Source organism: Ambystoma mexicanum, chromosome 9 (assembly GCF_040938575.1).
Source record: "Ambystoma mexicanum isolate Mex_15411 chromosome 9, UKY_AmexF1_1, whole genome shotgun sequence".
Classification (NCBI taxonomy): Eukaryota; Metazoa; Chordata; class Amphibia; order Caudata; family Ambystomatidae; genus Ambystoma; species Ambystoma mexicanum.
This window is the reverse complement of record NC_090931.1, coordinates 748896300-748909001: the sequence shown is the minus strand read 5'-3', so window position 1 is coordinate 748909001 and position 12702 is coordinate 748896300. Positions and strand designations below refer to the sequence as shown.

The window sequence follows — 12702 nt, the reverse complement described above, 5'->3', positions numbered from 1 at the left end:
GTATACAGGGGACAATTAGAAGATAGACAGCAGTCCAAGAGAGACATATCCTATTCCACAAGGAAAAGATCCCAACGCCTGCCGCAATCCATGCTACAATGTAGCTTAATATGTGTAGTCTTGGCATCATTCCAAAATGAGCCCTGCGTACAATAGGAGTTGAAGTCACCCCCTAAAATTTTTCTATTTTCGTTACCCTCCTCAAACCAAGCTTGAAAAATCTTGATCAAAGAATCCTGTATTGTCTCAAGGCTGACCTTGCCAGTCTGTACTGTCTCAGAACATTCAAGTGAGTGTAGGCACACCATTATCTTAGCTTCAAGCATAATGGATAGCCCTTGTTTGGGAGCTCTTCGTCACCTGTTACAAGACCATGAATTTGTCCATTTCGACAGTGTATTCAACACCATTTGATTCAATAATACTGGGTGCAGTTGCTCCTCTTGCAATTTAGAGTCTTGCTCACTCTATCCCATATAAACGTTGTGCACTTTTAACTGTCTAATACTTGGTATCCGTAAAAATATTCTTGCTCCTCCTAATCTTGAGAAATATGTCCTTCGCACATGGTCTACTCGTTGGACTACCTTCTTACTTTGCCTTCATCTCTCAAAATAACATCCTTGGTCCTAGGCCAATGTACTCCTCTATTTTGCAAGGGAAAAACAACTTCACCATCATCTTTTCACTTTAAGATCCTGGTCTTGTATTTTGAGGTAGCTGGGTTAATTGACATAAGCAGTCATCCATCTTCTTCTAATGGTCGTCCTAAACGTTAAATATATACCTCTCATAAGCAAGTTTCTATATGTTCTTTCTACCGTGCATTTCAGTGTATTTACAGTTATTGACCAGTGAGTCACTTTATTCTTCTTTGTGTTCATGATTACTGTATTGTAGGGTACATGTTCCTCTTAGTGTTTCAGTTACGTCATTTTTAAGTATTTTCATATCGTTTCAGCATAGGTTCTTACAGCTTCTTTATGACATTCTTTAGCTGTCGACAGACTTTGTTTTACCGCACATCCATTCTGTTCATGGCTGCATTTCGACAGCTTGGCAAAGAGCATCCTTCTTGGTAACTTTCCTCCATTATGTCAGTTTGTGGGTAAACTATAAATGGTTGCCTGAGTGCATATTGTCTCTCATACACTCGGCGTGGTAGAGGAATATTGCAAGGGTTAATGGATGGGTTCCCAATTGTAGCTCTGCGTCTGTCATTCCAATAGGACGGTGCTAAGTGGGCAGAGACCAGGAAGAAGGTGTAAATCTGCTCCTCTACACTTGCCTACTCGACACCTCCCGATGGTAGATCACTTGTCTTAGTCGGATCGGTGGCTCCTTCATACCAACCTAAGCACTGAATCTCCATGCTTGCAAGAAAGAATTTTGCCCAAGGTAAGTAATTTGTTCTTCTATGCTCAGAACACCCTAAACTGCTGTAGGTGACATTGCACCAATTTGCCTAAAAGAACATTTGTACCACATCATTTTACTAATTCACCAGCTAGCATTGGACCAGAACATCTTGATTTGAACTTGCTGTCTAATCCTGCTACATTAGGCCCTGTCCTTTACACAGTCTAGAAAATGTGCACCACCTAAGCCAATTAACTGTGCATGAAGGGGATACTGATCTTTTCAGCCCATCAATGCCACCTTGATTTGAAAGTTCAGAGGTTTTAACTTCTTTAGTATATCTTGGAACATTTATAATACTGGTTTGTCCTTAGCATCACATTACCAAAAGATACAATGTCAACAGGTTTATTACTATCAGGATACCTGGAGACTATCAAACCATCTCCGCCACCCGATATCCCGGTACTAATGGGATATTATGGGTGGCGCAGACGTCAGTAAATCCCCATTCCCATGGGAGTCAGGTAGGATGCCGTAATCACTGGCACCAGTAGTACCGGTGCTTGTGATTGTGGGCAAGAGTTACTGGCAGGTCAGGCCGGCCGGTAGATCACAGCCTCTACCAGCAGACTTGTAGTTAGCTGGTCTGGAAAGGTGGCGGTACACTTAGTTACCAGCACTTTATTTCCATACCGGCAAAGACATAATGAGCTTAGTCTATCTGCTGAAAGGGGGATATTGCCTTGTTTCTTCAACAAATCTTTAGGTGTGTAACATCACAGTTGAGCTGATGTCCTTGTCGAAAAATAGTCTCACAATGTTGAGGAATGCCTTCATGTTGCCACAATGCCACCGAATGGTGATGGCCTCACCAGCTAATGCCTTGTCAATGTGCACATCAATGACAAAGCTGTTGGTGAGAAAAGGAGCTTCCTGGAATTGAGTGCCGATGAAGACCATCTCAATGAGAACCAGGAGAGGAAAGGGTCCCCTGACGAAGGACAAACAATCCCCAGCTCTGAGGAACCAGAGATATCAAAGGGTGTCTTAGTGAATCCTACGATTAGTTTAAATGCCTCCCTAATTGCTCCAGTGATAAAACCGACTTCTCAGCTACTAATGAGCACTGAGATATCACGATTAAAGGAATAGTGTGCTCAAAAATGTGATTGTCTTAAAAGATGGCCAATAATAAAAAAACATACATTAAACATCTTTTTAAAGAAAGTTCCTATGTACATTTTGCACAAATAATGTTTAAACCGCTTTAATTTCAAGCACTAGGAGGCATCCATTTTGTGAAATGGATGAGCCTCCTGTGCTTGTGTTAATCTCTGCCCTCAGGGCAATAATGAAGCAAAAGCCACCTGCTGGTAGCTTTTATTACAGCAGCTTTTGTTTCATTAGTGCCGGAGAGCAGAGAATGCAGGCAGGAAGACTTCTGCCGGTAAGTGCTTATTTTCTATTTTTATTAACACCATGGCATTTATAAATACAACTGCGTTGTATTTATAAATGCTGTGGTTTTCTTTCTAAGTTTCCGGAGCTCCTCCGGCCCGGGGTATCCTGGGAAAACTTAAGAAGAAAACCACAGGATTGCCGTGGTTTTCTTTCTAAGTTTCCCGGGCTCCTCCAGCCGGGGGAGCCCAGGAGACTCAAAGCGAAAGCCACTGCAATTATTAATACAACAGCGTTGTATTTATGATTTCCATGGTTTTCTAACCACAGCAATCATAAATACAACAATGTTGTATTTATAAAAGTACTTCTCTCCTCTCTAGCACTAATGAAGCAAAAGCTGCTGTAATAAAAAGATGTTTAATATATGTTTTTTATTATTGCCCATCTTTTAAGACAATCTAGTTTTTGACCGCACTACTCCTTTAAGCACCTTAAACCTGCACATTTAATGGGAACAGATATCTAGATAAGTAGTGCCCCTGCTACCCTAGCTATCAGTATAGACTTAACAATAGTAATGCATTCAACAATACGATTTGCACTTTTTACGAACTTCAACTTGCTATATAACAAAGAAAAATTGCTTAGTAAGGAAGCTAGGACAGTTACCAGTTTAAGGTAATAAACACGTTTGACATTAAAAATTATGTAAACATTTCATATGCATTTGAACCTCCACAATCAAGGTCAGTCACTCGTAGAAGCAGCAGTAATTCATAGCGCTACAGTATATTGCTGGCTGAATATGCTTTATTTGGTAAACAACTGCATGGTAAATAAACAATTTAAAGGGTTTCTCCTTTAAAGCACTTGGTTTACGTAAAAATAAAGGGAAACTTGTTTTGCCATATTTAAGTTTATTATGCTACAAAGCACACAAAATCTGATTTTCATTCAAATAAATACCTTCAGTTGTCATCTGACTGCAGATGACATGTGTTTTTCAATTATAGGAATTTGCTGGAAGCAGGTACATTCAGCACGGTCTATTTTTCTTACAGGTGAACTATTGAAGCCAATATCTAAACAGTAAATTACGACATTTAAATGCCACTAGAAATGGTTTTCTGCAACTAAACATACTTCTTTTTAGTAAAACAATTTTCTCATAGAAAACAGTGAACATGAAATCATGTATAGAACGCATTCAAATAAGATTAACCATGAGTGCAACTTCATAAATATTTGAACATAAGCTCTTTGGGACATTTTAAGAACATCATTTGAACCACTAAATAATATTTCAATGCCAAATAATTCATTGGTGGCTAATAAATAAAATTTGGCTAACAGTAGTAAATCATTCTTAATTCAGCACACCGTGGCAGTTTAGAGGTTTTCAAATACACAATACCATAACACAAAACTGTTTAATATTGCTTAAGACCATAACTGTGCAGATTTACTACACAAATTACAAAACAACAGCAATTGGATTCTAATTTCTCTACATAAACCTGTAGGGGCTGGACTGAAAAAACTGCGTTGGTTGGTGCAAATTAAAATGTCCTGGTAAATTGCATGTCTGTATTATTTTGCTTCAGTGTTAAAAAAAAAGCAATATTGCACTTTGTGGTGCAATTTGCACCATGTGAGATGATCCGTGAGATAATGTGAGCATATGGCAAATGGAACAATTTTCGATCACCAAATGTGATAATCCCCTATGCAATATAGCACAGGTGGTTCAAAATAACAGCCATGCAATTTAACAAATAAATTCGCAACATTCAGTAAAAGTTATGCCATTCGAGCCTATCTCTGTTAAGTGCTGCTGTCATCGGCTGCAAGGGCTAATGCAATGCTTTCTTATTAGCTAGGACTATGTAGTCGTCCTTTACCAAATAAACATCTACCCATTAATCACTAACAGAAATTAAGCCAATCTGGCAAACTTGACTATTTCTTATTCATATTATGAAATATCAATTTTCCCCATAAAAAGAATGAAACTGTTGTTGCCACCCATTGAAAGTCATTCCCTAAGAAAACTGAACATACAACTGAAAGTACAGTGTAGAAAACCACTGTTGGACATACCCAGTCAAAGAGGCCCCACTCTGTGACGTCGGGCATTCTTTTGGGCAGAGTGTTTTGCAACTAAACATAATCTTGGTCAAGCAAAAACATAATTTCCACACTGTTTATAATATAAGACATATTTTAGGAATAGGGTGAACTTATTTCACCATTACCCCAGGGTAGCAGGATTTGTTCTTATCTACAAATTCATATTTTGAGACTTGTAGGAAACATCTTAAAATCCTCATTCAGCACATTACATAAACTACACAAAATGTGTGCTAATATTTATTTTTTGTGGTTCCTTTTTGCATGTGTGTTTCAAAAACAGATGATGATATATATATGGCTCACTTTGACGGCAACCTTCAATGCAGAATTATCTGTTGCCATTTTGCCAGTATTTCCTGGCTCATGCACTTTAGGAAAACCCAACTTGCAACTAAGCCCCGGCCTCTTTGGGAAATGAAGCGCATTACTTCCAATTCGGAATATTGCACTGCCTGGATTTCGCATTTTCCCTTCTTAGAAATGCAAAGAGTATTTTTGTACGCATAAGCATGCCACTGATACATTTCCGGAGTTGTGCGTGTGTGTAAGATGCAGAAACGTTGGAAAATACTCTATGTCTGTGCACACATTTGGTGGGATTAAAAAACACACCATGATTTATAAAAAAAAGAACCCAGCATCTTTGCAAGGAAGCACAAAATAAAAACAAATAAATACGGGAAATCTTCAGCCTAACAACATTTTAAGTGTGCCCCAAAACGTGCAACTTGTGCGGAATAAGATAACTCTTTGTGCCGCTCTGTGCCCTGCTGAAAAAGAGCTGTGCTTTTCATAAATCGCCTGCTCCAAGAAACAGTGTGTATCTGCGGGCAACCACGTGCGCATTATACAACCCCTCACAAGAAAGTGACCCAAAGGCTGCAACTTCATGTTCTGTTTGAAAACGATGAGGTTTTGTTCATTAATGCAGCACACTGGGCACGATTAGAGAAAAACCTCTTGCCTGTGCAACTTGGATATTGCTGATTGGATTTGGAATGGTATATACACTACCTCCTCATCCATCTTCCTCATCACATTCCTTACTCTATGAGGCTAGTCCTCACCCAAGAGAAAGGTGCTTCACCAACCTCCTAAAAGAAGCTTTTTCTCATTTTACTTTTACTCCTCTCCTAAACTGGGTATAAAAGCACTGTGGACTCTCCAAGGCTTCCTCTTTGATTACTAAGCTGTCTCAGGAGGGTCAGGTGTCAAGAACTGTGACGAAGATGTCCTGGATTTGGAATAGTGGAGCGTAGTTGTAAGTAATTTGGCCATTCCCAACTACCCACATTGCCTAAGGGATGAATCAAAAGTCACAGTTTCAAGACCTTTGTGAATTCTATGAAAGGGGGGTGCTGGAATGTGCTTTTACCAGGGAAATGAAACAGCCAATGCTGTTGTATATTATCATTCAACTATCTCATTCATTTAACTCTGCCATATTGGCTGCCTTCAAAGAGAAGTTTAGTATTCGCATTGCACTGTACATTTGCCTACTCTATATCAGCGTTTTAAAAGATCACGATTTTGTTCCGCTCCAAACCTGCAGAGATATAAAAAAGAGAAGGTAGAGCATAAGAGGGTTTGGACGGAGTAGATGTCAAATATAGGAACAGAGCAGAGAACCAAGTCGTCCTCTAAACCCCCTGATTAGCAATTATCTGGGAGACCTCTTTGTCCTGGCGAAAAAAAATGGAAGCATCCAAAGTCACGGAACAGCCTCTGGATGCTTCTCACATCTTTTCTTGGGCTGCTGCTTGCTTCCACCATACATCCAGGCTGCATGCAGGTGCCTGGTTGGCCATGTGATGTTAATAAGAACGATTCCATGAATGTTCACAGCCCATGTTACAAAAAGCACCCTTTTCTTCCATTCTGAAATTATTTTCAGATGCTCAACCCACTGAGAGAAGGTTACCGAACTTATGATGTACTGGGGCGTGGATACATAGTAGACTGCACAAACCTTCGATTTAGTAGAGGGTTAAGTAGGAACCTGAAACCATAAACTGTCAGCCAAAAATAAACGTTGAAAGAAGCCTTCGGTGAGGCCACAAGAACCTCTCCGAAAGCTGCAAACTATGCCTCCGCTAACATCCCTTTTTTGGAGAACAGACAGACATCTGTACAAGTGATCTAACCAGCACCAGGAACCTTGGAAGCACGATTGTCCAAGGTAACTGACAAAGGAGGGATAGCCTATCTTGAAGGGGAAGATACATGGCTACAGCTTTCTTGACACAAAGATCATGCCAAGTTACCTTCGGAGGACTGGAGTGTTTTCTAAGACTGTTGTTAGGAAGAAATATTTTCTGATTGAGATGGAAACCGGAATGCATTGCTAAAGCAGCAAGGATGAGTGTTCTGGATCACCTTGACTCAAGGGTAGACCACACCCCATGCTCATGTGAGGTCCCAATATAGACAGAGTGCCTCAACGGGGACAATGGATAAATTAGACGATAATAGTGGTTTGTGATTGCAAGACTGGGGATTTCTAAGCAGTTTTTCCAGAGTATACCTTTAGGAACAATAATACAGCTTTCATTCTTTTTTCAGTGTTGACAGGCAGAATGTAACCTTGCTAGCAGGGGAGCAAGACCAACCTGCCTGTACGAGCCTATCCTCCTATCCTAGTACCCATTACCATCCTAAAACCTGGTGAATGCCTGCCTTTCCTCACTGCATATCAATTTCATGTCTGCACCTTTGAAAATGATGGTTTCGTTTTTGTGTTGAACACATTAGCAGCACAGCTGCACCTAGGCGAACTTCACCTTATATGTGGAACTATATTCCTTTGCCTTGCTAATTAGTTTACCACCCCTTTCAACTGTATAGTAATCCTCAATTTACATTCTTATCTGCATGGGAAAATATGTTCACTATGTATGTATTCATGTTATTATCACTAAGGTATTTGAAACTTTCTATCACATCCCCTGCTCCTTCTTTCCTTCTGCATATTGGTATCATTATCCCTCTCCTTGTAGGGGTTACCATGTAGACTCTGTTTCAATGTTCAAATGGATGGCTGAAAACAAAGTCCTTGTACTCATGGTGTGGGTTATACAAGTCAGAGGTTTTTGGCATTAAAATAGGACATGTTATGCTAGCAACCGAATAGTCTTAGCCAGCAAATACCTTAACATGACTGAAATGGTTGGAGTTCTTCAAGTTGTAAGAGGCAGTCATAAATAAGTCTGTTTGGCTTTGGAGAAATACTGTACGCTCATTCCATAGTCACCTCCCAAATGAACAACATTGCGAGCGGCTGCCTACAGTTGAAATCTCTGTATCCAGGTAAATGAAGGCAAACCAGACATGGATTTGCTTCGTGGATGGGGAGTGGGCATTGTTAATGCAAGGGAGTGTCCAGCAAAGGAACACTGCTTAGAAGCACCACAGGATCCCCTCAGAGGGCGGGAGCTCTTGAAAGGCCAAAGGCATTATTTTAGGCTGCACTGGATGATCCCTGACCCACTTTGGTGTGAAGGATGTCCTGAATCTGGAAATGAGAGATGTAAGAAGGGTCAACATGGGCAATTCAAGCTGGGCTTGCTGGTTTAAACACTGTGGTTGGTTATACCATTGCAATCAGAGGAAATTGGGCATCAGAAATCTCTCTACCTAAATTAATCCTAGGTCGGAGTATAAGTAAAAACGAACTCCTCAACAAACCAATTCTGGACGTGTACTTTTCTTTTTACTTATGTCTTCATTTAGATATGCTTCTGCTTCAGTTTTTTTGTAATCTGTCGCGCAGCCACACATTTCTATAACCATAAGGTTTGCCCATCCTCTTTTAAATATGGCAATATAATGTGAAATTTGGAAGAGGAAGATGCGCTCAAATGCAATTCATGATTTAACAAAGTGACAAAATCCTCACATACTGGATCTTCGAGACCTGATTCGATGATGGCGGAGCACAAGTTGCAGGCACTGAGAAAGGCATGGCAAAGTCGTTAACAGTACTGTGCAGCCATGTATGCAGTCTGGGGCCCGTAAGATGGCTTGAACTGTATGATAAGGTATGCCAGTTATGTCAAAGTAAAGAGTACTTTTACTGATAGCGTAGGCTAGGAAGATCCTGCTGCCACTCCATTCTGTGCTTTAGCGACATAGGGAGTTTACGTCCATGTGAAAGGGTTACAAGACTGCAGTTCCACCATTTCAAAGGTGATTTGATCATGTGCCTTCTCATAAGAAAAGATGGCTTTCAGTTACCTCACATTATTACATACCTCAGCGTGTAATAGAATTCAACAGAAAAGAGGAATAAGAAGAAACGTGACAAGTGATGTGCAGAAAAAGAAAAACAAACTAATGTCAAATGCTGTCTGCATAAACCCCACTGTGCTGTTTGGACTCAAAACATAATTTTACTACATATTTCCTCGTAAAACTGCAAATACACATAGTTGAAATAGTATAATTTGTGTCATCTGCACCATGCTGCTGACCTTGCTACAATTCAGAGGTTTCAAGTGAAATGATGATCATTTAGTGCATATATTTGCTGTACCTCTGAACCACACAATACAGCCAACTATGCCACATATGACAAGTAGAACAACACAGTTGTAAATGTTCTTGGCAGCATCCAGGTCCGTTTATCAGCATAAAGGAGTGCACATTCAGCACCTCAGTGTCCTGATGCAGAAAATTCCAGGCAAAACCTGTAGTTCCGCATCACTGATTCTCCAATTGGACCCTCTGTAGAAGGCAGTCAATCTTCTTTTAAACTTCTGACAACAAATGGTCCATGCTGGAGCAATCTTGGTTAGAAATTAGCAAGACGAAGAACCCAGGCATAACTTGGTCACAAGTGCCACATTCCGTCATATGCACTCTGTACAGGACATTCTGCCTTCCCCAAACCTAGAAACACCTGTGTATAGGCGGCATACAAAAATAAATAAAATAGTGATTGTTGGTGGTGATTGATGCTTTGGTGCCATTACGGCTAGACTACGTGATTGCATTGCATCTGGGCCTATCCCAGAAGTATATCAGCAAACTTGTAAGGCATCCAGAAAGCGACTGCACATCTAGCGTTAGATCGTAAACAGCAAAGTGAGAACATAGATACAGCAACTACTGGCTGTATGAAGTCCCATGGATCCCATGGATCATGTTGTACATGCCACTGAAAAATGTTCCCACCTGTCTCCAGTTGTTTCCCTTATCCTTGATCACTAACTTGGGTCTAAAGCCACAGCAAGGTAGCAGCAAAAACGGGTGCAGTTAGGTACTGAGCCGCAGTAGCTATCATTCCACCATTGCTTTCGATGTTGGATTACTCTTCCCTAACAGGATATCTAGTCATTCTCCCTTTAAGAAGCATCTAAACCTTCCTCTTTGGTCATTGACTCTGCTCTGCTGGAGGGCATCCGTGAACCGATGAGCGGTGCAGTATGCTTTAGGAAAGGTTTCAGCCATTCCTTCACACGGTTGGAGACTGAAAAAAGCAAGCCACCTGACCCACTGCTACTACATATGAAAGGTGGCTCTATGGCAACGCCGGTCTAAGGATGTATTCCAGCCCCCCACCCCCAAGCGAAGTGCCATTTTGGAACACACTCTCCCTTACCATAAGGCCAGATTTTATGCTTTTACAGCTTGTATGTTGCTCCCACAAATCATGCTACTAGTGTCTACAATTAACTTATTACGGCAATGGCCAAGAGTCCAACAACCACAGCAGCAGATCATTGTTTTTCTTCAAAGCAGTCACTCTAAACTTGAGGTAATATGCGTCACCATGGGTTTGCTTCAGCGATAAACAAAGGATAACATTTGTTAGCACGACCGCTCACATCAATGAGAATCCATAAATAAAGACTATCTAAAAGGTTTTTCTGTTGGTGTTTTTGATCAGATCTTTCCTGAGCGAAAAACACAGCAGTAACACTGAAAATACAATACAAACTTCAATAAAATATACATCATTATAAGATAAAAATACACACACTCTCCATGATAACTTTCCACAATTACACAGTTAGCTGGCGCGTGGGATCAACTTGATCAGATCAGAGTATTATAGCAATCCATCCAGATTTTTATTCACAGTGTCGTCTTCTTTGCCATTAGTGGCCTCCTCGTGTGGCTTGTAATTGTTCTGGTATTCCTGCAGGATTTTAACTACATCGTGGTGGCCAAAATGCATGGCTTCATCGATTGGAGTGTTCTTCCACCTGCAAAGAAGAAATATCGTTAGTATTTAGGCTGCCAAGGCACAGCAGGAAGCAATGAGAAAAACGGTGTCAGAAAACCAACATGCGTGCAGGCCAAAAATGAGCCAATAAGCAGCGAATTATCTCCAAGATTCAGATTCAGTGGAGACCCACCAGTATTTCTAAAACATACATCTGAGAAGTTAAGAACAATAGAATTTCTTGGATTCAAAAGCAGCCAAGAAAACGACCTAGCAGAAGTTTAAAAATAAAAATAAAAGAATTTTAAGGAAAACAATCAAATGTCTGCTATTGAAAATGGCATGTTCCATAAAATATGTATCTGTATAGCGCACATTCACCCCTGCAGGTGTATCCTGGCGCTGCAGACAGATAAGACATGTATGCTGGTAAAATGAGAAAAGCACGCGCGTTTCTTTGCAGACTACACTTTCTGAATGGGTCTGTGCGTGCGATTGCCCCCTTTTCCAGGTAGGGCAAACTTGCTATGATGTGTAGTACTTTTCGATGACATGCTACGCCAATTTTAATTTGTTTTTGAAATGTGAGTGAAATTTCATATTTGGCTTTTCAATGTCTGTAGTTCAGTGGAATTCGCTGGGCCTGGTTTTGCTGATGCCATCACACGTGTCCTTTAGGCTTCCCTTAGCAATGCTTGAGATTCAGGGCAAGCACTCAGAAGAGAAGTGGGGTGGAATAGAATGCAGGGTAGCGAATTAATACTACGGAGAATTAAATGTGCACACTCATAAGTATAGGTAATCCATGCTACATCTCGCTGAAGGCAGCTACAATGTTATGTAGGATGAAAGGTAAGGTTAAGTACAGAAGGTCACATGTTCCGAGGTGGAAACTTTCGTTAGATCCTAATCGCCAGGCTTACAGTTGGTTTAGCATCACTGCCCTCTGCACAACCACTGTTCAGAGATGAAGCCCAATAAACTGGCCTGTAACTATAATATCCTGCAGAAGGGTCTGTTTAGATGGGGCAGCACTCTTATTTTATCTGGATACTAGACAGCGCTTCCGGGTCCTGTGGGGCCTGTCAGTCCCTGTGTGCAGGGATGACAGTTCGATTTAGAAAGACTGCTCTGTGCGGTCACAGAGCGGTCTTTCTAAATAGTTATTTTTTGCGTTTTTTTAAAAAGGTCTTTTACCAGTTGGAACCTAGGTGGAGAGCAATTCAAAGTGGTAAAAGAGGTAAAGTATTTGGGCTATAACATACATGCCAATACTGCCATATATAAGGTAGAGGGCGAGGTGATGACCAAGGTGACTCAAGCAGCATCACAAATGATTAAGCTAAATCACAAGCTCTGCAAATTTTCCATCATACAACTAGTGAGGTACTATTTAGCCAAGGTAGTACCAGTAATATTGTACGGTTTAGAAGCAAGACCAAGCCTATGGTCTACAGATTGGGAGCTCTTTGAGGGGCGCCTATGGAAAAAGGCCCTAGGTCTCCCAAACTGTACATCCGTCGGCAGTTTGAGATTTGAGCTAGGACTCAAATCCTTAAGATGTATGGCTAACTGGAAATTAATCAGTTTATACAGAGAGATAACTATAGGAAAAGAAACCAGTCTATACAGTGATATGA

The 12702-nt window shown here is 40.7% G+C and overlaps 1 protein-coding gene across 1 annotated transcript in view; it reads right to left on the bottom strand.

Annotated features, from left to right (window-relative positions):
- Positions 1-3660: 3660 nt before the first annotated feature.
- The window catches only part of GLS (glutaminase), a 1476479-nt gene continuing 1467437 nt past the window's right edge, over positions 3661-12702 (bottom strand). The window contains exon 18 of the mRNA XM_069615675.1: positions 3661-11102. Within this exon, the coding sequence (XP_069471776.1) occupies positions 10946-11102 (157 nt within the window). The 3' untranslated portion in view covers positions 3661-10945. The remainder of the gene's footprint in view (positions 11103-12702) is intronic.